The 23,215-nt window shown below is 41.7% G+C and overlaps 1 protein-coding gene across 1 annotated transcript in view; it reads right to left on the bottom strand.

The window, feature by feature from the left end:
• The window catches only part of LOC131249127 (uncharacterized), a 34,018-nt gene extending 13,824 nt beyond the window's left edge, over positions 1–20,194 (bottom strand). Inside the window, exons 1-4 of the mRNA XM_058249697.1 lie at positions 19,741–20,194; positions 18,075–18,280; positions 3,988–4,058; positions 3,764–3,852 (exon numbers count right to left, since the gene is read on the bottom strand). Coding sequence (XP_058105680.1) covers positions 3,764–3,852; positions 3,988–4,058; positions 18,075–18,280; positions 19,741–20,049 — 675 coding nt within the window. The 5' untranslated portion in view covers positions 20,050–20,194. The remainder of the gene's footprint in view (positions 1–3,763; positions 3,853–3,987; positions 4,059–18,074; positions 18,281–19,740) is intronic.
• Positions 20,195–23,215: the final 3,021 nt, after the last annotated feature.

Raw genomic sequence — 23,215 nt, forward strand, 5'->3', positions numbered from 1 at the left:
ATAATCCACTCCATCTTCAGGTTGTTCTTCCACATGTTCCTTTACCAGTTCCGGTTCATGTTCAGCTTCCGGTTCCTCTGTGCAAAAGTGCAGGCTCTTGTTTGGGCATACGATGGCAAAATGATCATGACCTACACATTTGTAACACAATGGAGTTTTACTGGGCTGTTTTGCACCATCTTCCAAAGGCACCTTGCACTTATTAATATCCCACTCACTATTATCGGAAACCCACTGGTTGCTACTCCTGCTGTTTGAATGGTTAAAAGTGTTGGAGTTGTTACCCTGTAGAGGGTTACTTGCAGGTCAATCGTTGGAAGACCCCTTGGCTTGACTTCCCGGATGCCTAGATGACCAAAACCTAATGGTTTCTTCAATTTTAAGTGCAAATGATGAACTTCATCCAACATCCAACTGAAAGTGGCCATCATCTCAAGCTGTATCTCCATATGGAGTCCAGATTTGTGATGAGCAGCTAACTGAGCTTCATTTCCTAAAACTCAGTTCCAAATGGTCAATTATTGGAACTCGTGTACTCTTCCACTGACTTAGAACCTTGTCTTAGTTGGAACGTCTTGGCATACAAGGTTTGCTCATAATCAGCCTATACGTAGTGCTCTCATCTTTATCTTCATTTCATCCCATGTATCAATGGGTAGTTGGCCAGATCAATACCATGCCACCATAAATGTGCTGCCCTTTCAATTTTGCCTTTACAAAGCGGACTGTCTTCTCTTTGGGCATGGAATACCAATCCAAGTAATCATCCATAGACATGAGCCAATCAAGGAAAGCCGTTGGGTTAAGTTTACCAAAAAAATCAGCAACACCAAGGTGTACTTCCTTGGTCACACCATCTGTTGCTGTGCAATTCCCAGGCCTCTCTATGCCTAGGCCCATGTAGAAGTCACCCACCATGACTCTCCTTTTTTTTATTTCCCATAAGATAAGTTCCTCATGTTTCACGGGCAGCGATCCATGGTGAACATATAGCTCAATGTTGAGACTCATTGCCATCATCACCGTCATTATCTTGGTTCATATTCGCATAAGACATTTTTAGAAAGATCATTATTTCATCAAGCCCATTATTGATCTTATCGATTGCCTCTTGTTGCAACTGTTGGACAGCTAACAATTCTCCTAACTAGGCTGGAGTTGCTCCAAGACCTTCGGAATGGTTTCCAGAGCTCATGGCAACATAGTTCTCCCATGATGTGAAACTTCTCAAATGATGGATGCACTGGTATGGTGCCAGGCTTCAGCTATCGATGTAGGACAAACCTCTTAATAGGAGGATTGAATGCCCTCCACTGATGTGCACCCGAAGAGGACTGTTATAGCTGTATAGGGTTAAAGAGGGACTGTTGGAGGTGATAAAGGATGAAAGACTTTAAGGGGTAATGAGGGCAGATTTATGGACAAGGTTTTAGAGCTTGAAAGTTAAGGGTTATTTGGATGAGAGTAAATGGAGGTAAATGGGGGGAATTGGGAGTAAATGGAGGTAATGGTAATTGAGGTATGTTTGGATGGAAGTAAATGCATGGAAAGAAAATGAAATGGGAGTAAATGGGCAAGTAAATGAAATCCTCTCTAGAAGAGAGGATTTGGAAGTAAATGGGATGAAATGACTTTTTGAGCTCCCATGGAGAGTCGCATGTGTAAACAAAGGTGCCGCTACGCACATGTCCGCCATACACATAGCATGCTAATGATACTCGGAAACAATTCAATTACTGGCAATATCACTAAAATCACACCAATAGAATGATCCAAACCGTTGAAAGGTTGGTCATCTAAATGGACGGTTAAAAAGCGTTGGCAGGTTGCTTGTTCGTGATCCTTACTTTAGTGGCCCACCCGAGGCTCAAATTTTTTTCGTTTTTGGCTAAATTATATATTTCAATGGGCTTATTACAATCATCCTATTAAATATCACATATGTACACTAATTTGAGATATCACATATGTTCCTATGAATATATTGAAAAAGTCCATTACATTCCAATTCCTCCCATATACTTCCATTCAAACAGAATATTTGGATTTCAAATACATTTCATTTGCTCCCATCTAAACACAACTAAGTGAGCCATTTACTCCCAATTCATTTATTTCTAATTCCATTTCCCATTTACCTCCATTTAAAAGCTCCCAAATGAGCCCTAACATATGAATAGTAAGACTGAGCAAGGAAACAATAAGTATAGAAGAGAGAGAGAGAGAGAGAGAGAGAGAGAGAGAGAGAGAGAGAGAGAGAGAGAGAGTACAAAGAGTGGGGGATATACCTTAGAGCTTCACTAAGATTTTCCAGGAGTCTCACCTAAAAGATTTTAATGGAGTCACACCATCAACAAAACTATTCATTCAATTACAATGCGATGGTTTCCCCCTTTTATAGACTCAATAGAACTTACCTACATTAACTCAATGACTTGAGCAATCTAGAAGACACTCTAGTTTCAAGGAGAATTAATAACTTATGAAAACTAAAGCTTTAGTCCCAAAGAGAACTAATAAATGACAGCAATTTCCTAAGAACATCTTTCTAGAACAAAGACTGTTGGACTTCGTAGAGAATTCTTAAATGAAAACAAAGATATGAACCTTCTACAGAACATATTGAATTATGGGCTCAATCTATGTGTCCAGCCATGGGCTTTCTTGGGCCTACGACTATAAGTCTTAAAGCCTGTGGGCCTGTCTTCATCCATGGGGCCCACATCATTTTCATTAGTTCTCTCTCCTGCTGTAACCTTTAAGGGGCTTATCCCCATCACTGTCTCTGTTGCAGTTTTGGTAGCTGGTTGGTTCTCCTTTGCATGTGGAGGATGGCTTGCTTGGCAACCGTTTAGGGGATTTGGTTGGAGAAGAATAGGAGAGTGCTCAGAGGAAGGCTCCATGTGAATAAGATAGTGATCAGAATTTTCAGAGCCTTAATTGATCGGAGCAGGGCAGGACTAGAGACCCGCACCATTCCATTCCCCGCACTTTGTTCCAGATGGGCAGGAAGAAAATTCTCCAATGGTATCCTACGGTGGCTAAAGCCCAGTCATGCATGGAATCCTCCTCCACCTGGACCATTTAAAGCTAATTACGGTTGGTGCTTGTTCGGGAGCCTGCATAAAAGATCATTATGGGCATATACCCTATTAGAGTTTTCGGGTCCTACAGGTATCCATGACTCCAGCTTTGTGGAAACTGCTGCTTTGCTTCAAGAGGTCAAGCTAATGGTGGCAAATAACTTCATCCCAGCAGTGGTGGAAGGCAATCCGAAAAATGTGATCAGGTGGGCTGAGATCGGGGACTGTCCGTGGAGAGTCTCTAGCCTGGTCTTGGAAGCTTTAGATCTCCACGAGGCCTTGAGTTTTCTTTCCAGAATGTGGGGAAAGAGGCGAACAAAAGCAGGGACTTTCAGGCGAAAGCAAGGGCGTCCAGACAACAGATGCAGATTTTCAATTTCAAAACCCAGCAAGCGGGGTGCTAGCAGTTTTAGCTGTTCCATTAGGGCTGTTTGGTTGTTTGTTGGGGAAAGATCCCTTTGAGCTTTTGTTGCAGCTCTTAAGCTGTTCCTGTTGTACTATTATGTTGTTTCTCTTTTAATAAATTTAAAAATTACCCTTCAAAAAAGGTAGAGAACCATTGGGTAACTGTTAATTATTGAAATAGTAAACCTAAATAAAACTACTCACATTTGCATTGCAAAGTTGATACAAATAAATAATATTCACATTACCGAATTGTGAAGTTAACACAAATATACCTGTGGCACGTGTGCCCCAACTACAGCAGTAATGTTATCACCCATTGCATTCAAAACATATGCAAGCATACTAGCTGTCGTACTTTTCCCTGCATTTATCAATCATGATCATGGTACTGTTAACATAATGGGGATAAACAACATGAATAAGAAACAGACATCAATTTCAGGGTCAGGAAAGTCACTGATTAGAGCATACAACTTAGAGAGCAGGTAAATCATACCATGTGTTCCACTAATAGCAATTAGAGTATACTGCTCTGTGATCTCACGCAACCACTGATCTCTCTTGTATCTGAATTATGACAAGCAATTAGTCGAAACAACCAAATAACTACATGCAATCAGAAGCAACACATCAGTTGCATTGACCCCACACCTAAAATGAGGACAAATGGTAACACAATACACAATAAGTTGAGAACCGAACCCAGTCAGGTAATTTAGATTGGATTATCCTTGAAAGGATAAGCTATGGCATTTCAAGAAAAAGTTCAGAAATGGTATAATATATAGAAAAGAATAGGGTATTATTAACAACAGAAGAATCGGAGAAATGCTAAAAGTATATATATATATATATATATATATATATATATATATGAAAAATTGTTTGCACTTTAGATAAGAGGACTATGCAAGTTCAACATAAATTGGAGACTTGTACTTCCAGGACACCATATTCACAAAATACGCTGTCTAACATGAATAAATTCTCTTTTTTACATTGCTATCCAATTCGAAGCTTTTTTTTTTTTCCTGAAAGATGACGATTCTATTATCTATTATAAAGGGATCAAAGGCCGAAGAACCACAGCCCAAGGATTACAAGAAAGATCATAGTCACCAAGACCAATTGAGATAGAAGCCCATTCCATAACATCTATATTAACCCTCCTTAAAACTCCTGATGCATTCCCGCAAAGATTGTGGAAGCACTGGTTGTTTCTTTCCCCCCATAAGGCCCACAAGCCGGCCAAAAGAGCCGTCCTCCACAACCTCTTTCCTCTCATGCCACCCCCACCCCCATGACACAATTAGAGGAGATCCTCAATAGACTTCAGCAGCGCCCATGAGCACCCCAAAAAGACCCATTACTCTTTCCCACACCTTCTCAGCGAATGCACAATAAATGAAGAGATGATCGACCGACTCATCCGACCAGCATAGCGAGCATATGTTGAAAATCACCACTCGACTCTTCTGAAGGTTATCAACTGTTAATACATTTTTTCCACCCCACCAACCACGCCAAAATTCCAACCTTGGAAGGGGCCCCATAGGACCAAAGGGCAAACGCATGCGAGCCTTCCCCACGAGACGAAAGCTCGGCGAGCAACCTATAGAAGGAACGGACAAAGAAATTCCCAGATTTGTCTTTGAGCCACACCAATGAGTCCGGATCCAAAGAGAGCAAAATGCCGATAGCCTCCTAGATAAGATAATGAACTCTTCCTCCTCTTCCTACAAAATGAGGGGTCGAGGACACCTCGAGGCTTGAGACCAAATAGCAAAGATAGATAGGGACTTCCAAATCCAAGGACAAGCTCACCAACCTCAGGAATTCTTCACACAACCTCCTCTTGCTGAACCACATCCTTACAGAACATAACCCTTCTCCCCTCCCCTATAACGAGCCCCAACCCCTCCTCGAATCTTTCCCTCACGTGCTCGAGATAACCTTCCACACCCCTGTCGCCCTATATAAGTAAGACATCTTCGTCCACCAACCCCTTTCATTCTTACCATACTTACTATAGCTACCATTTCCTTCCAAAGATTTCCATCCTCCGAACTGAACCTCCAATGCCCATTGCCCAAAAGCTCCAAATTCATTACTTCCAACTTCCTAATACTCGCATCCCCATCCTTTATCAGTTTACACACTTATCCCACCTCATGAGGTTGTTTCTTCTCCGCCATGCTCCATAAGAAATCATGTGTGAGGCTCACCAATTTCTTCAAAACACTTTTCAAGCATTTAAATAGGGATAAGAAGTAGAGTGAGAGATTTGAAAGCATCACTTTCATTAAGATAAGTCTTCCCCCTATGGAAAGGTGCCCGCCCTTCCAAGCTAAGAATTTCTTCTCAACTTTCTCAATGATCCTTACCTCATAGATGCTTCACGGGCTTTCCAATGCAAAGCGGGAGGCCCAAGTAAGAAGAAAGAAACAAACTAGCCATACAACCAAACACCTCCACTAGCTTTTTAACCTCCTCCTTAGGAATACCAATACCTAGCATTTTACTCTTTTTGACATTCGCGTTTAAACCTGAAATCCCTTCAAAGCACAATGGGATCTTCCTCAGCTTGTCCACCTTTGACTCCTCAACATTGTAGAAAAGGATTATGTCATCCTCATGCAGAAGGTGGGAGATAAAAAAGTTTCCTTTACCCCCCTTAAACTTGCTAATAAGCCTTGACATTGCTCCTTTGCCCATCATTCTGCTAACAGCTTCCACTGCCATGACAAAAAAAATTTGGGGATAGTAGATCCTCTACTCTAAGCCCTCTTGATGACTTGAAAAACCCTTTCGGTGACCCATTGACAAGGATGGAGAACTTGGCCGAGCTAGCACACATCCAAATCCATCTCCTCCACTTCTCTCCACACCCAATGACATAACATGTAATATTTAAATTTTAAAATAAAAATATAAAAATATAAAAAAAATCAGTTCCACATGATCATTCACCTTTCCGAGATCAAGCTTACACATAATGTCGTTCTTCCCTTCCATGTAGTGACTGGTGAGAATCAATAGATTCAACACACATGATGTTGCTCTTCCCTTCCTTGTGTGCGACTAGAGCATTGTCCAGAATCTGCCAGCCTTCAACAAATGCAACTTGGACTTTTGAGATAACTTGCCCAAGGATCAACTTGAACCTTGTGGTTAGCACCTTTGCTAAAAATTCATGTAGGGCACCAATCAAACTTACGGGTCTCAAATCCCACAGGCATTATGCTCCCTCTTTCTTTGGAATTAGGTCTACGAAAGAGGTGTCGAACTCGACTCAAAGCAAGCAATTTTCGAAGAATTCGAACATGAATGTGAGCACTTCTTTTCTAACCAACTACTAAATCACTTGGAAGGATGCCAGGGGAAAGCCGTCCAACCCTAACGCCTTCTTTCTTCCCAACTCACCCACCGCCGCCTTTATCTCATCGTCGATCATCGGCCTCTCCAGAGAATCCGCTTCTTCCTCAGAAATAGATTGTCCAACCTATGTCTTGCTCTCCCTTCGTTGGACAAAAACTTCTTGTAGAAGAAGATAATGGAATCGCAAACTTCATAGTTTCTCGCCAACCTGACCCTGTCCACCACCCCGTTATGGATCTTATTGATCATTGCCCTCGCACTAGCTAGCCCATGAAAGAACTTTGCATTTCGTCCCCTTCCTTGACCATGTTGCTCTTAAACGCTGCCTTTATCTCATTGTCGATCATCGGCCTCTCCAAAGAATCCGCTTCTTCCTCAGAAATAGATTGTCCAACCTACGTCTTGCTCTCCCTTCACTAGACAAAAACTTCTTGTAGAAGAAGATAATGGAATCGCAAACTTCATATTTTCTCGCCAACTTGACCCCGTCCACCACCACGTTATGGATCTTACTGATCATTGCCCTCGCACTAGCTAGCCCATGAAAGAACTCTATGTTTTGTCCCCTTCCTTGACCATGTTGCTCTCAAACATTGCTTCCATTTAATCTCCTTTTCTTTTAGCTGGTTTTTGTATTCAAGAGAAAGGACCTCCCTCCTTACCTTTTATTCCTCCTCCGACCCTTCCTCAATGTCTATCAGATGCATTTCGTTGAGGATGCAGCCTAGCTCCTATTACCACTTGTCAAGCACCTCCTTTTTCATTCTTATAAGTTTGCCTTTAAGAAGTTTCAGCCTCTAGAATATGATAAAACCCGGGTGACCATCCACTAAGAAAGAAGCCCACCATTCCTTAACCATATCAACAAAGCCCTCCACTTCCAACTACAATAGCTCAAACCTGGACGACCTAGGACCCCAATCATCCCCTAAAACCTCCAAGATGATTGGGCAATGATCTGACACAGGCTTAAGGAGATCACTTTGGGTGAATAAGGGGAACTTTTCCACCTAATCTGATGGCGACAAAAAAGAAGAAGAAGAAGAAGAAGAAGAAGATCAAGCTTTGACCTGGTGACTCTATCATGCTCATTGGACCATGCGAGTTTGACATCGCCCATCGGAAGATCGATCAACTCATTTTGCTGCACCTAGTTCGAGAACTCTGGCATACTTTGAGTTATCCACCCTTCTGAAGATATCTCGAATGAGAATGTGACTAAATCCCCTCCATGCACCACGACAGCCCCCACTTACTGACAGTGGCATCTAGGTCTTCCCAAACGCTAGTGCGCCGGTTCAGGGAGTTTGGCCTATAGACTGTGATGAAAACCCAACGAATCCAGAGGACGGATCTCAAAGAAGAACCGAAACGGAAAAGTCATTGCACAACCAATCCTCTTCCATCCACAAGCTGGAGTCCCAAGTCACTACTGTGCCACCTAATGACCCCACTACATCCTTAGCAACCCAATCCTTCATGTTCCCCTCCAAATCTCATTCATAATCTGATGATTCAATGAACCCAATTTGGTTAACTGAAGGGCCACCAACTGCACCTTATACCTCTAACATAGATCCCTAATTTAGGCATGTTTAAGGGGTAGCCTTTCACCCTCAAGTTCCAACTCAGAATCTTCATCAACCACCATCTTTGCTTCTCCTCCCCTTCTCCCTACTCTTTGATAAGGTTCCTGCCTCATAATTGACAGAGCACTCAAGACCTTTGAGTTCTCTTTTCCCATTTGAAGACTTGAAAACTCCCCTTCTAATTCATCTCCTAGACTTTCTGAATTCCCATTTCCTTTAGAAGGTGGAAAAAAGTTACATAATCTTCTTCCCGAAAGTGACCCCCATCCACCTTTTAACATACCCCAGGGCCCAAGGCTTCCCGGATCCACTACTTCATTTTTGCCAAGGCTATCAACTCCCCATCTCCTCGAACAGGCTCGAGAGGCAAAGAAGTATTCGTTGCGATTTGTTTATCCTCTGTCACACTATTTAGAAACGTCACAATGGGATAACCTCCAAAGCTACCTCCAGTGTGCATAGCGTATTACGTAGTGTTCAACCCTCTATAGCATGTAGCGTAAGCTACACGATACCTCCATTTTTTAATTAAAATAATAGGAAAAATGATAAATAGTAATAAAAAAATATTAAAAAACAACATTTTTTTTAATGCCTAAAAATGCCTCCTTTTTCATATAAAAGCATGTTCAAAACAAGTTATTAATTATCATGCATCAAAAGCCAATCTATTTATATTTAATTTAAACCAACTGTTGCGATGACCCTCGTGATGATTCGATCAACCAGAGAAAACAATAGACAGCCATAACATAAAAAAAACAAGACAACCACCATCATCATGTGGACACTGCACACTACACTAGACAGAAAACCAGAACACACTACACAAATGGTTGTAGAATAAGCTTTTATTCTACAATATTTCATAGCACCGACCCCCAAAAGTGAAAAAAAAAATTGGAAAATAAAATCAAAAGGCACTTTAAATCAATATGAAATCAATCACAATAAAATAAAAGTTATTAACTGAGATAAAGACTAAAAGAAATACCTGTATTTAACTTTAAATCAATCAAAAAAATGCAAATCTTCAGCTCCACAACCATACGCACTTCAAATAGGGAATCTCGAGGTTCTCCTTTGTTTGGGCTGCAATGCCCATAAAACTTTAGAGGTAGGACCTTCTCATAGGGCCGATCAATGCCCTAAAGTTTTGTCTCTAACGGTTCCTTGGATCTAGAGAATCGAAGATAGGAAGTTTGGTGGAAAGAAGGCTTGTCGTCGATGGCATTAGGGCATTCGAAAGAGGGCTTTTGAAACCCTCGTTCAAAACCCTTTTTTTAACATTTGAGTACGTGTGACTTTGTGAGTTTCACACCATTTAGAAAACTCATAAATCTTCAACCGTACACGTGTAGGCCCTTGTATAGATGGTTAAAACTATCTGATATGGATATTATGTACAGATATTCTTCATCAACAATAGGACCTATTATTTGGATGGTTTGGATACTTCTAAATCATTGCCACGTGTGAGAAAGATTGGTCACCACCATTTTACATCAGCAACTAAACTAACATAAAAAGAGTTTTTTTTTAAATAAAACGTGCAATATGTTGTAGGTTGTAGCGTAAGCTACATACGCTACACACTACGAACTTGTAGCGTACGCTACTGCATGTATAGCGTACACAACATGAGAAATGCGCTATTTACTCACACTACGTAGCGACGTTATTTAAAACACTGGCTACCTCCTCCTCTACACTAGGGAGCTCCATTAGCTCCAAATATCCTCCGCTTTGAATATCACCATTCGAAGCCCCCTCGTGATCGACTAGAACCAACGCCCCAGGTTCCCTTTATAGGAGAAAATTATTGTCCAGAGATAGGAATGGTGACAAACCTAAATCAACCTTGCTAGGAAAAGACCACATAGGTATGAGTAACATCTTCAATCTTCTATGCCCTTCGCCCTATCTCTGGTGTAAGTGAAATGCCCCCTTTGAACTCAGGCCCTCCTCACACGTGACCTTGCTAAAAAGGACCAGTGTGCATGCCAATGAAGGGACATGCTTCAACCTCAGCATGTGAGATTATTCAACAACCCCTTCAACCTCCGCCCTCGAGCCACGTGTCGATTCGTAAGGCCCTCTCTCGCCAGCTTTCAAAGCACTTGCACACATGTCACTATCCCTCGCCTCATGCCACATGCTATCAGAGGACGAGCAACGTATCCTATAGGTCATTAATTCTTCGTTGCCCGACTCTACCACAATCCTTCCCACAACGCAATCTATGTCAAACGATGGTGAGGTGTCACTCGTAGCCAACCTCAATTGGCTCTTATTAATGCCGATTAAACCACGTGTCCCAACCAACATTAATGACCCACCGCCTCCCAGCTCCCTTGGACACAAGTCCACCTCCTAGGCCACAGGGATCGTGCCATCTCCTAACGAGAGAGTAGTCCTTCCCTCTATCGATGCCACATTGCCACCTACCACCAACCCAAACCTTTAGGCGTTGCACATGTCCCTTGCAGGATTTGGTGGTCTACCAGACCTCCTGATCTATGCACCTTCACCCTCCTTCCCTACTCCCTTCTCTTAATTCTTCGTCGTTGGTCAGAAATCTCCCTCTTCCCCCACAACCAACCATGGGAAACTTCTGTTGCGAGGCTTTCTCTAGATTTTCGCTAACACCTTCACTTCTTCGACAACCACCTTCACTTTCTCCACGGCCGGCGAAGACTTTTTCCATCTCACACAGATTCTCGCAACTTGCAGCTCCGAGCGGTCTTCTGAAAGAAGATTAATGGCTTCCACCTCCCCCAAGTAAGCCCCCACTTCCACAAACATCTTGTGAACCCAGGACTCCAGAGGCAGTCCTCAAAGTAGGTACTAGACCTCCAGCTAAAAGTTGAGCAATCCTCCCACTTGCATACACCAGCCACCAAGTTGTCCCTTAGCACGCTCCCTACGAGAATGATCTTTTCCAAATTCATATGAGGCCTGAGGGAGATCATAACCTCCGACTCGTTGAGGTACTTCAACACCCTGTCCCCTCGCTCCACCCCGTAGTTGCTCTTGAGCCAATCACCCACCTCATCCAGGGAATGGTCGTCGCCACCAAGCAACACCGAAATGCCTGCCAAGCATAGTCAAGAGCCTCGGAGCAAGGTTGATCATTGGCTCGTCGGCTTCCCAACTCCACCATATCAACCCCGCCTCCTCCTGGTTCGAGGTCATTGCCTCCTTCAAGCCCTCTCCCATTAAGCCTTTCTAGTAACCACCTTGTTGAATGTACGACCACCTCCTTGGCTCTTCTCCCTTGTCCCTTTGAACTGCACAACCCTTGCAGTGTCCTTCTTTGCCTCCTCTTCCTACTCCCTTGCTTCTTCCTCCCTCTGCACCGCTAGGCTAAAGACAACCTCCGGCCTATACTTACACTTTTTACAAACAACCACCTTTCCCCAAATTGGCTCATGTTCAATGCCTGAATCGCCCTCTTCAAGTCCTCCTTCCCCTTCATCCTCACAAACACAAAATCGTGGATGTGGCCCTTTGACTGAGGGAAAACCACTTCCAACACCTTCCCAAACTCCCACACAAGTTGCGTTTCTGACCACCTGTCCAAGAAGTTCTCGATGAACAACATCAAACCTCTGGTAAGGCTCCCCTCTCCCTCCCCCCTACGACTCCCTTCTGACTTGTTCCTCTTCCTTTCAACCTGAATCCACTAACCATTCTCTCTTCCTTCCCAGACTCCATCCCTAAAGCGTCCCCTATCCTGTTAATTCTCAACCCCACCTTGTAGTCAGCCGGTAACCAATCACCCTTTTGCCTCTCCCCATAAAATTCAAAATAGGGTATCAAAAGAAATAATGAAATACAATTCCAACATGAATAAACTCTCTTTTTTATATTGTTATCCAATACCATAGATGAACCTGATGAATGTCTTCGCTCTACACCACAAGTAATTCTTTATTAGCACCATTCTTCCGTTATCTTAAGCGCAAAATGAACAACTAAAATCCTTTTTCTGATTAATATAAATGGTCAAGAATGCATGCAGGTTTTTCTCCCTTTTCTAGCAAACACTAAAATTTGAGTTCGAGTCCTATTAATGGGTGTCACCAAGCCACATGCACACACATCAACCTTTAACCAACAGGTAATTTAATAATTCAAAGAATACGAAAGTTTGATTGTGAAATGGGCAAAAAAACAGAAGGGGGGTTGGTGGTTATCCTGATGAAGGCCTTGAAGTTGGCAAGGAACATTGAGGCCTAATTGATCATAAGAAATGTCATGATCAAATGCCTCTAGACACCAATAAACATAAACAAAATCCTACCATGATTTTGATGCATCTGTTGGAAAATCAAGAGAAAACCAGATTTCAAAAGCCATTTTTGAGTCCTACTTCATTCTCAAAAATTGAAAGCAGCTTGCCTTTCAAGGTGCAATGCTAAGATAGATAGGCTCAAGACTAGTAGAAACCAAAACCTTTTATAAAAATGTCAAATCATATGAAAGAAAGGAAAGAATGTGTCACAAGAATATGGTACCATTGTCCACATCACAAACATTTCAGTTCTTACTTCCATTTCCACTGTGTGCATGCAAAAAATACAATCCCTTAATGCTACAGTAAACCTGTTTTCATTTCAAATGTCGTGTTATAATGGTATAGCATGATATATTTGCTCTTCAAGAAAATGATAATTGAGAGGGATACGAAACCGTTTAGAGTCCTTTTGAAAAAGTCTGTCTTTCTTCATTGACAATTGCCCATTATATAGGTAGATTACAAGCTATTTAGGGAAGAAATACAAGCTGATCTTCAGCCCCTACCATATATACATCTATCTAAATATATTGTACAGCTAATATATCCTAATTAAGGAAGGAATAAATCTGTATAACTGTCATATCAGTCAAAGCTGTAGATATTAGCTGTAAATCTGCTATTAGCTGTAAATCTGCTGTAGATATTAGCTGTAAATCTGCTGTAAATCTGTAAATCTGTAAATCTGTAAATCTGTAAAGCTGTAAATCTGCTGTGTAGATTGATATTTCCTTTGACATCCCCCCTCAAATTGATGTTGGTAAATCGACAAGCATCAATTTGCTAACGAGAAAATGATGGCGCTGACGTGGCATGGATTTTGTGAAGATATCGGCGATCTGCAAAGTTGTGGAGATATGTGGAAGAGTGATGACTTGATGATCATAGGCTTCCCTGATTGAGTGACAGTCAACCTCGATGTGCTTGGTGCGTTCGTGATAGACTGGGTTTGCGGCAATTTGGATGGCACTAGTGTTGTCAGCATGGAGTGGAGTAGGATGTACGGGAATGAAACTGAGCTCTGTGAGGAGACCACGCAGCCAAATGATCTCGGAGCATGCTGCAGACATGGCTCGGTACTCGGCCTCAGTAGATGATTTGGAGACGTGGTCCTGCTTCTTGCATTTCCAAGAGATAAGGGCATCACCAAGAAACATACACCAGCCGGTAGTAGATTTCCTAGTGTCTTCAACGTCACTATAGGCTTGTAGATGAAGAGAAGAACCGGAAGGGAAGAATAAGCCACGAGTAGGTGTCCCAAGAATGTAGCGAATTATGCGGCGGATTGCAAATAGATGGAGATGCCTCGGTGCTTGCATGAATTTGCTGACGGTATGAACAACAGAAGAGATGTCTGGTCGGGTAATGGTTAGATAGATAAGACTACCAACCAACTTCCGATAGGTAGTAGGATCCTCAAGAAGCTCCCCTTCGTCACGTCGATATTTCACATTAAGTTCCATGGGGGTGTCAACCGAAGTAGCGTTGGTGAGACCGGCTAGCTGAACCAGATCTTGACTATACTTGTGTTGATGCAAGAGGAGACCGTGCGGTTGATGATGCACCTCTAAACCCAAGAAATAGGTGAGTTGGCCAAGATCTTTCATGTGAAATGTAGAATTCAACAAAGTCTGAACCACAGAGATTGCCTCCAAGTCAGAGCCAGTGATGACGATATCGTCCACATAAACAAGGAGGACGACGATACTGTGGATGTCCTTTGTAGAAAAAGAGAGGAGTCATACTGACTTTGAGTGAAAGAAAAACTAAGCAAAGTGGATCGAAACTTCTCAAACCATACTCTTGGTGCTTGCTTCAAACCATACAAAGAACGTTTCAGTTTGCAAACATCAGTAGGTGAGGAAGTGGGCATACCAGAGGGAAGTTTCAAGTAAACGTCTTCCTTGAGATCACCGTGGAGAAATGCGTTCTTAACATCCATTTGATGTAAGGGCCAGGATTGGGATGCAGCAAGAGCGAGTATAGTTCGGACAGTGGTCATTTTGGCGACCGGTGCAAAGGTCTCATCATAGTCGAGACCATATTCTTGTTTGTTGCCAAGTGCCACTAACCGAGCTTTGTAACGATCTATGGACCCATCGGAATTAAGCTTGATAGAAAACACGAACTTACTGCCAAGGGGTTTCACGGAGGAGGGACATGGAACAACATCCCATGTTTGGTTTTCTTCAAGTGCGAGAAGTTCGGTTTCAATTGCTTTTCGCCAACACTCATGCTCCATTGCCTGTTTATAAGATGAAGGAAGAGAAATAGACGACAAAGTGGCTGTGAAGGATGAAGGAGAAGAGAAACCAAACCTATCTGGGGGTCTACGAACCCGAGTACTGAGTCGGAGAGAGGGAGGTGCAGGTGCTGAAACAGGAGCAGCAGTCGGGGAAGAAGCTTGAGGGGGCTCAGGAGGTGCTGAAGGTTGGTGGGAAGTGGCGGTGGAGTGTCGTCGATACACTAGGAGAGGTTTAGAAGGGACTGGATCTGCAAGAGAGTTAGGAAACATAGGCAAAACAGAAAATGAAGGAGAAACATGATCCTGATGGGTAGAAAAGAAATATTGATTTTCGAAAAAAATCACATTTCTAGAAACTCGAATGCGACACAAATTTGGATCATAGCAAAGAAAACCTTTCTGCTGTACTGAATATCCTAGAAAAACACATTTAATTGACTGAGCCGTAAGTTTTGTGCGTTCATGTGCAGGAAGATGAACATAACAGACACAACCAAAGGTACGAAGGTTAGAATAAGTTGGAGGGTGACCAAATAACCTGGTGAAAGGTGAGTCATGGTTCAATGTGGGAGAAGGCAATCTGTTAATGAGATGGACAGCAGTGGAAAGAGCTTCACACCAAAATCGAGAGGGCGTGGAAGATTCTAACAGAAGAGTGCGAACCACATCAAGAAGGTGACGGTTCTTCCTTTCAGCCACTCCATTTTGTTGAGGTGTCGAAGGGCAAGACCGTTGAGAGATGATGCCATGATTCTGTAGGAAGTCCTGAAACAAATGAGACATATACTCACCCCCATTGTCAGAACGAAGGATTTTGACATGGGCCGAAAATTGTGTCTGAATATATGCATGAAAAATCTTAAAAACAGAAAATACTTCGTCTTTGGAATGAAGGAAATAAATCCATGTGAAACGACTATAGTCGTCAATAAAAGTGACAAAGTATTTGTAATTAGCATGCGAAGTGACTGGTGCCATACCCCACACATCACTATGTATCAGATCGAAAGGTTTGACAACATGCGGTATGTGAAAAGGAAAGGGTAGAGTTTTACTTTTGCCAAGTCTGCAAGAATTGCAATCAAACTGAACAACACTAAGAGATGGTGTTTCATTATTCCCAAGAAAACCAGATTTCAATAAAGCATGAAGTACATTAGAGTTTGGATGTCCGAGACGTTTATGCCACGCTCGGTAATCAACATGAGCAGAATTACAAGCGACAAAAGGCAAAGAAAAAGAAGACAAAGGAAATTGAAGAGGAAAAAGACGTCCCACTTTAGGCCCCCTCGCGATCATCCGCCCTGACTGTTGATCCTGCACAACACAACCAGATTTAGAAAACTCTACTTTACAATCATTATCAACTAACTGACCGACAGACACAAGATTGGTGGTAAGACCGGGAGATACGAAGACATCAGTGAGAGAGGAGGAAACATCACCAGTGGCCGTGATAGGTAAATGATTGCCATCAGCAGTATGAATTTTGAGATTTCCAAAATATTTGTTTACATTGGTAAGAGAAGCGGCATTGTTTGTCATATGATGGGAAGCCCCGGAATCAAAGTACCAAGGAGATGATGTAGTGAAGGGTTTACCTGAGAGTCTTAAAGCTGAAAATGCCGAAATGATCATTTGTTGAATCATGTCAGGGGTCCCGGGTTGGACTGAAACGGGAGCAAGAGCAGGAGCACTTTGTGTTGTATTCACCAAACTACCCGCACTAGAAGAGCCAACTGAGACAGTATATGCTGTCTCCGATTTCTTGGGGGGTCGAGTTGGGCATTCCTTGATGATATGGCCATCCTTTTTGCAATAGTTGCAGAATTTTCGAGGACAGTTTGCAGCATAATGACCAAATCCCTTGCAACAGAAGCACTGAACAGTGCTCATATCCCTGCTTCGTGGCCTGCCTTGTGCTGCATAGGCTACAGGACCAGATGTAGATCGTCGTTGTTCTATGGTGGTTTGAGTGAGAAGGCGCTTGTTCCTTGCGAAGAAGATCATTTAGGCATGTATCCAAGGAGGGGACAGATTCTCGGTTCATAAGATTGGATCTGGTGCCTTCAAATTCAGACCTTAGTTTCATTAGAAATTGATCCCTCTGAGTAGTTTCATGGACAGATTGAACAGAACTAAGACCTTCGGATGGTAAGTCAGCATAAACTATATCAGTGTATTCAGCCCAAAGATTAGTGAATCTAGAGTAAAAATCAGAGATAGAAAGACTATCCTGTTGGAGAGTGGCCAATTCATGTTCAAGCTGGAAACGACGAGCAGTGTTTTGTTGACTGTAAACCTTCTTCAGGTATGTCCACATCTGAGCTGCAGTCTGAGAAGATCGAAGGTTCAAGATGATGTTGGGTTCAACGGATCCCAAAATCCATGCCATAACTTGTGCGTCCTTGACTTCCCACTTGGCGTGTCGGTCTTTGTCTTTGTCTTTGTCAGGAGCTAGGTTACTGCCATCAACATGTCCCCACAACTCCTTACCTTTGACGAAAATCCTGAAATGAAACGCCCAAGCAGAGTAGTTCTTGCCATTGAAACGAATCAAAGAAACATCAGACTTATCGGAAGACATGAGGTCAACAGAACTAGAACAAGAATAACCGAGACTAAGAAACTTGAGAGCACGAGACAAATGGAAATTTAGAGCTATAGCTCCGATACCATGACAGTTTAGAGTCCTTTTGAAAAAGTCTCCTTTCTTCATTGACAATTGCCCATTGTATAGGTAGATTACAAGCTATTTAGGGAAGAAATACAAGCTGATCTTCAACCCCTACCATATATACATCTATCTAAATATACTGTACAGCTAATATATCCTAATTAAGGAAGGAATAAATCATATGAAAGAAAGGAAAGAATGTGTCACAAGAATATGGTACCATTGTCCACATCACAAACATTTCAGTTCTTACTTCCATTTCCACTGTGTGCATGCAAAAAATACAATCCCTTAATGCTACAGTAAACCTGTTTTCATTTCAAATGTCGTGTTATAATGGTATAGCATGATATATTTGCTCTTCAAGAAAATGATAATTGAGAGGGATACGAACACAGGTATGCCAGCAGATTTTGCATGCAAAATTTCCTCATTGTCTGGAGGAATGGCACTGGAAACAACAACTGCAGTAGGAAGAGTTGATCCATTATTCCTTCGTATATTTGATGATGAGTGACACACATATAGTTGTGCCCCGGCTTTCTGTAAGCCGTCCATAAAGCTGCTCCATGCAATATCCGACCCGCTAACCTCAAAGCCCTGAGATAAATATAAACATTCAACATTTCATAACTAGAGAACTTCCATTGAATGAACGCATACATATAATTACGTACATACATACACGTGTATTTCACCATTAGTATCGCAAATCAACAGATTCTACCCTTTTTTAACACGAAAGGTGTTTTCCCATGGCAAAACTATTTCTTGGAAAATGGATCATCTATTTTCTCACATCCCCCCTAAGAAAAATAATGTTTCCCACACTCTTAGGAAAGAAGGTTTCCCATATACCATGTGCACCAAATTGCAACATGGGACACCATCCAAGTACTGCACATGCCACATGTGCTAATGTACCATCATCTATCCTCAAGTGTCGCATGAGTGCAAATGTGCCACCGGCCATCTTCAAGCACCCCACGTGTGCCAACATCCATCTTCGAGCAGCCCCCACATGCCACATGTGCCACCATCCATCTTTGAGCAGCCCCAAACGTGGCACATGCCCATTTCCCTCCATTTATCTTCAAGTCCCCACATATGCCACCATCCAGCTTCAAGCGCATGTGTGCCCATGTGCCACATTTGCCAATGTCCATCTTCAAGTACCCACATGTGTGAATGTGGCACATGGCAGCAGCAACTACCAAGTAAATTTCCCAAGGAAAGTTTTGTTTTGTCAGAAAAGAAAAAGGGGCAAAAAAAAAAAAAGGAAAGAAAGAAAATAATCTTTACCAAACAGCAAATTTGAAAATGGACCCCAATTTCACAGAAAATCTTGTTGAAAAACAAACAGCAGAAATGCCATTCTCTTTCCCATAGTTTCATGGAAGCCTTCCAGGAAATACTGTTGCCTCCATTTATTTTCATGAATCCTAAAATGCCCAAACAACCCAACACATCATAGTTTCTACAAAATAAAAAAGGGATTAGTTAAGGGCCTGTTTAGATGCCAACCATAAATCATTTTTATTCCATCCCATTTCAAAAAGTGCACTCAAGGTGGCGCCATTCCAGTACTTGTCCTGCTTTGAAATTTAATATATAAAAAATAAAAAATAATAATAATAAATCCCTAAAAAAATGAGTTTTCACCAGTTCCCCTGAGATCATTTCCACATGCCAAATTAGAAATAATCCGTGTGATCCGAACGGTTCATGAGGTCAGTCCTACCATCATCACTCCATGTCCGCTCAATCTTAAGATCAAGGATTAAAAGTTGGTTTTGGCGATATTGCATTAGATCGATACAGTTGTATCATTCATGGAAGATATCGGTACGTATCAGGCGTGTGTTGGATGATACTTTAAACCAATCTGGACCGTTGGTTCCCTTCCCAACCAACCAAAAAACCTCCTCCAACAGAAACCAACCTTTCCTATCGACTACATGAAAAGAAAAGAAAAACGATTTGAGACAGGGATCCAAACAGGGGTTTTTATTCATTTCTATCGCAATGTAACTGAAATTTCTTTCAAAAAGATCACGTACTTGTCGGAGAGCGAGCATTGCGAGAGCAGAAAGACCGCAGCCTCCTACGCCGACGAAATGGATCCAGCCCTTGTCTTTGATTCTCTTGTTGGTATCGTAACGGCCTCCTTCGCTGCTTCTCATCTGCCCAATGCAGTTCGATGTAGCAGGTGATGTTGCCTTGTAACGTTTCGGTATCGGAATAGAGAAGAAGGTATGAGGATTTGTTGAGATTCGGAGTCTGTAAGAGTCTGATTCGGAGCGTTTCGGGCGAAATGGATACGGGACGATATATCGGGCGTTACAAGCAGAAAGGGTGGGGAGCTCCATCTGAAGCAGCAGCCACTCACTCTTGCTTTCAGAACCTTCTGCTTCTTTAGAAAGAGATTCCTCGAAGAGGCACCTAGATACTCTGGCGGAGTGGGATGGATGATACGCATCAAGGGAGCCGACTAGGTGCGGCCCGGCCTCACCCAACACGGTGCGGCCCTGACCGTGTGTCCTACCTTAATGTATGCATTTTATCTGAGCCCGGCTTCGGTGGATCCCGGATCCACCGAGGTGGGTGGGATAGGGCCCACCATGATGTACATGCATTTTATCCACGCTGTCCATCTGTTTTGAAAACCCATTTAGGGCATGATCTAAAAAATGAAGCAGCTCCAAATCTCAGTTGGACCATAATACATAAAACAGTGGTAATTGACCATTAAAAACTTATGGCGAGCATATGACACCTTCCACGCATGAGTGCGGCGGTGTCCTCACTTCCTTAGCGTTGATATTGATTTGTTAGTCTTGCTGGAGTTTGGTATTAACTCGGGTGTAAAAGTGTATTTATTCGTAGTCGTCACTAGCCAAATGAAACTCAAAATTAGGGGTGTACATCGGGCCGAACCGAGTCGAACTGGGCTCAACCCGGCCTGGCCCGGTTACCAGCCCGAACCCAGCCCGGCCCGGTCACGGGGCCAGCAATCAGGCAAGTTCGGGCCAGTTTCGGACCTCATAGCAAGTTCATTGGGCGGGGGGTGTTCTCACTTCTCTGTCTCAAATAGTTAGAATAAGGATTTTGGAATATATATATATATATATATATATATATATAAACGGCCGAATCGGGCTAGGTTGAGTCAAAGAAATTATCTAGCTTTACATATCATATTCAAATAACTTCGAGTAGACGAATAATATAAAAATGTAATGAGTAAAATGAAATATACACTAACCTTACTTCGTAGAGCTAAATAGCACCAGTTAAGCAAATAAAATAAATTTGTAATAAATAAGATGAAGTATCAATTAGCCTTGCTTTGCGAGACTTAAGATCCTAAGCAGACAAATAATATAAGAGAAAATGAAATAGAGAGAATGATGCAAAATGATATAGAAGGAAATATGAATGTAGTTGATGCACTTGGAATTTGTAAGGACAAAGGTTTTTCCAATGTCGAGGTGGAAAGTGACTCGCTAGCTGTGGTAGACCTTTTCTCCAAAGCAGGTGATATTCCATGGGCGGTATTTTATTGGAAAAACCAATTCGAAGCCATCCGGGCCACATCTACCATTTCAAACAAGCACACCCCTAGAGAGGCCAACAAGTTAACTGACAGTCTGGCCCACTGGGGTAGTTCATATCAGCAGAATCAGATTTTCTCTCACGTGGGGAGTTGGTCCTGGATAGAATATGTTTAGGTGCAGTTTGCGTTTCTTAAATTTTTGTTTATCTATAGATATGATAGGCGGGTCCCTTTTGGTCAAGGCCAACCCAAATGTGAATGCTTTGTAAATCTGGGGAGGCTCGAGCCTTATTTCTGCCAGAGCCTGCCCCCAGCTTGTAAGACTTTTCCTTATCAATGATATTTTCATATTTTGAAAAGAAAAAAAAAAAAAAAAAAAAAAAGTCAGCTAAAAAGATTACCACTTAAAAAGCCAAACCGAATAGCATGTAAACAGTTTCCACCTGAAACTATTTTCAGGTGCAAAGTGTAGCATGTCCTAGTGAATTCTAACCCTCAGATCCTCTTTGTATTTTCCAATCTCTCTTTATGCTATTTGTTTCTTTCTCTTTCACTCTTTCCCTATCTCACTTTTTTTTCTATTGGTATATTTTTCTTCTGTTTGATTACAAGCACCTTATACAGGCAATGACAGTCATTTTTTGCTGCAAATGACCGTTGTTCGTTGGATTACATTAAGAGCGCCCATCGTTTAAATCATAAGATTACACACACACACACACACACACACATATACATGCACGTATATGTATATGTATATAATCTTCCTAAATATTTAATATATAATATATAAAAGTTAAAGGTAATGATCACACACCACAAGTAAGAATCATTAAATAATTCAATAAGAAAGCACAAGCACAAAATGGATCAGTATGCTTTAGAGTTCATGTTCTAACAATTTGACCGATTGTCCATTTTCAATTAGGCTTATTAGAAATGTCACCTCATAAACTTTTCAATGAAATTGAAAATCACTTCAATTGTATCTCATTTGACTAATTTAAAGTGTAGTCAGAGTTTTTACAGCTTTGGGCACTTGACAATTCATGATTTTAGTAAACGGATTTGATATTCCTCGTCATAATTCGGATTGATGAAAACGTATGTTTGTTAAGAAGATCATTTGACCACCTTTCTAACGAACTAAATCATCTTGATTAGTCAACAATTGTTTTCAATAATACCATAGCCACTTTATGTACAAGAATGACTGTACTTTTCTAAATCTTGAAGATGTGACCTTTCACACGTTAACATAACATTATTCGAGAAGACCAAGTACTACATGGAGTAATCCTTAGGTAGAAAGATAGTTCATTTTATCTTTTTTTTTTTTTTTTTTACACATTAATTACTACGTACAGAGAATTATTAAGCCAAATTAAACAAACGATAATGTGGAAACCACTGTTGTTGCTTTGATTAAACAATCCTTACCTCCCAGTCACATATATTTGTCTTTTGAGAATATTTTTCACTTCTATCCACTTGTTTGGTAGTGTGGATTTGAACTCTCAGTCACAGCTTCTTTTCTCGGCGAAGCTAAAAACATATTGGAAACTCTCGGATGCCAAGGGATTCAAGATCCGAACATTGATCAATGTGCCTGTATAGGTGAGTTGCATACATGTACTATTTCTAAGTGCCTGCGTATCAAGTGTCACATACAGCCGTCGTATCCGATATTTTTCCTTCTTTGTCTGTTCCATAAGCTTTGTAGCATTGGAATAGAACATTTACTTGTGACAGAGGTATCAATTGGACAGGGTTTGTCCAATTTTTTTTATTACAATGGAGGGAGAAGGCAGGTATCCATGGACAAGATTTACCAAAAAAAAAAAAAAAAACTCCCAACAATCCTAATATGCAACCTGGACAGATGCAACCCAAAATTACAATGGCGTAGATTCCATGAGAGAGCATTTCACATAGTGGGACCCTCTTATTACTAGGCTCACATGTACCTTGACTCATCT

Source organism: Magnolia sinica, chromosome 6 (genome assembly GCF_029962835.1).
Source record: "Magnolia sinica isolate HGM2019 chromosome 6, MsV1, whole genome shotgun sequence".
NCBI lineage: Eukaryota > Viridiplantae > Streptophyta > Magnoliopsida > Magnoliales > Magnoliaceae > Magnolia > Magnolia sinica.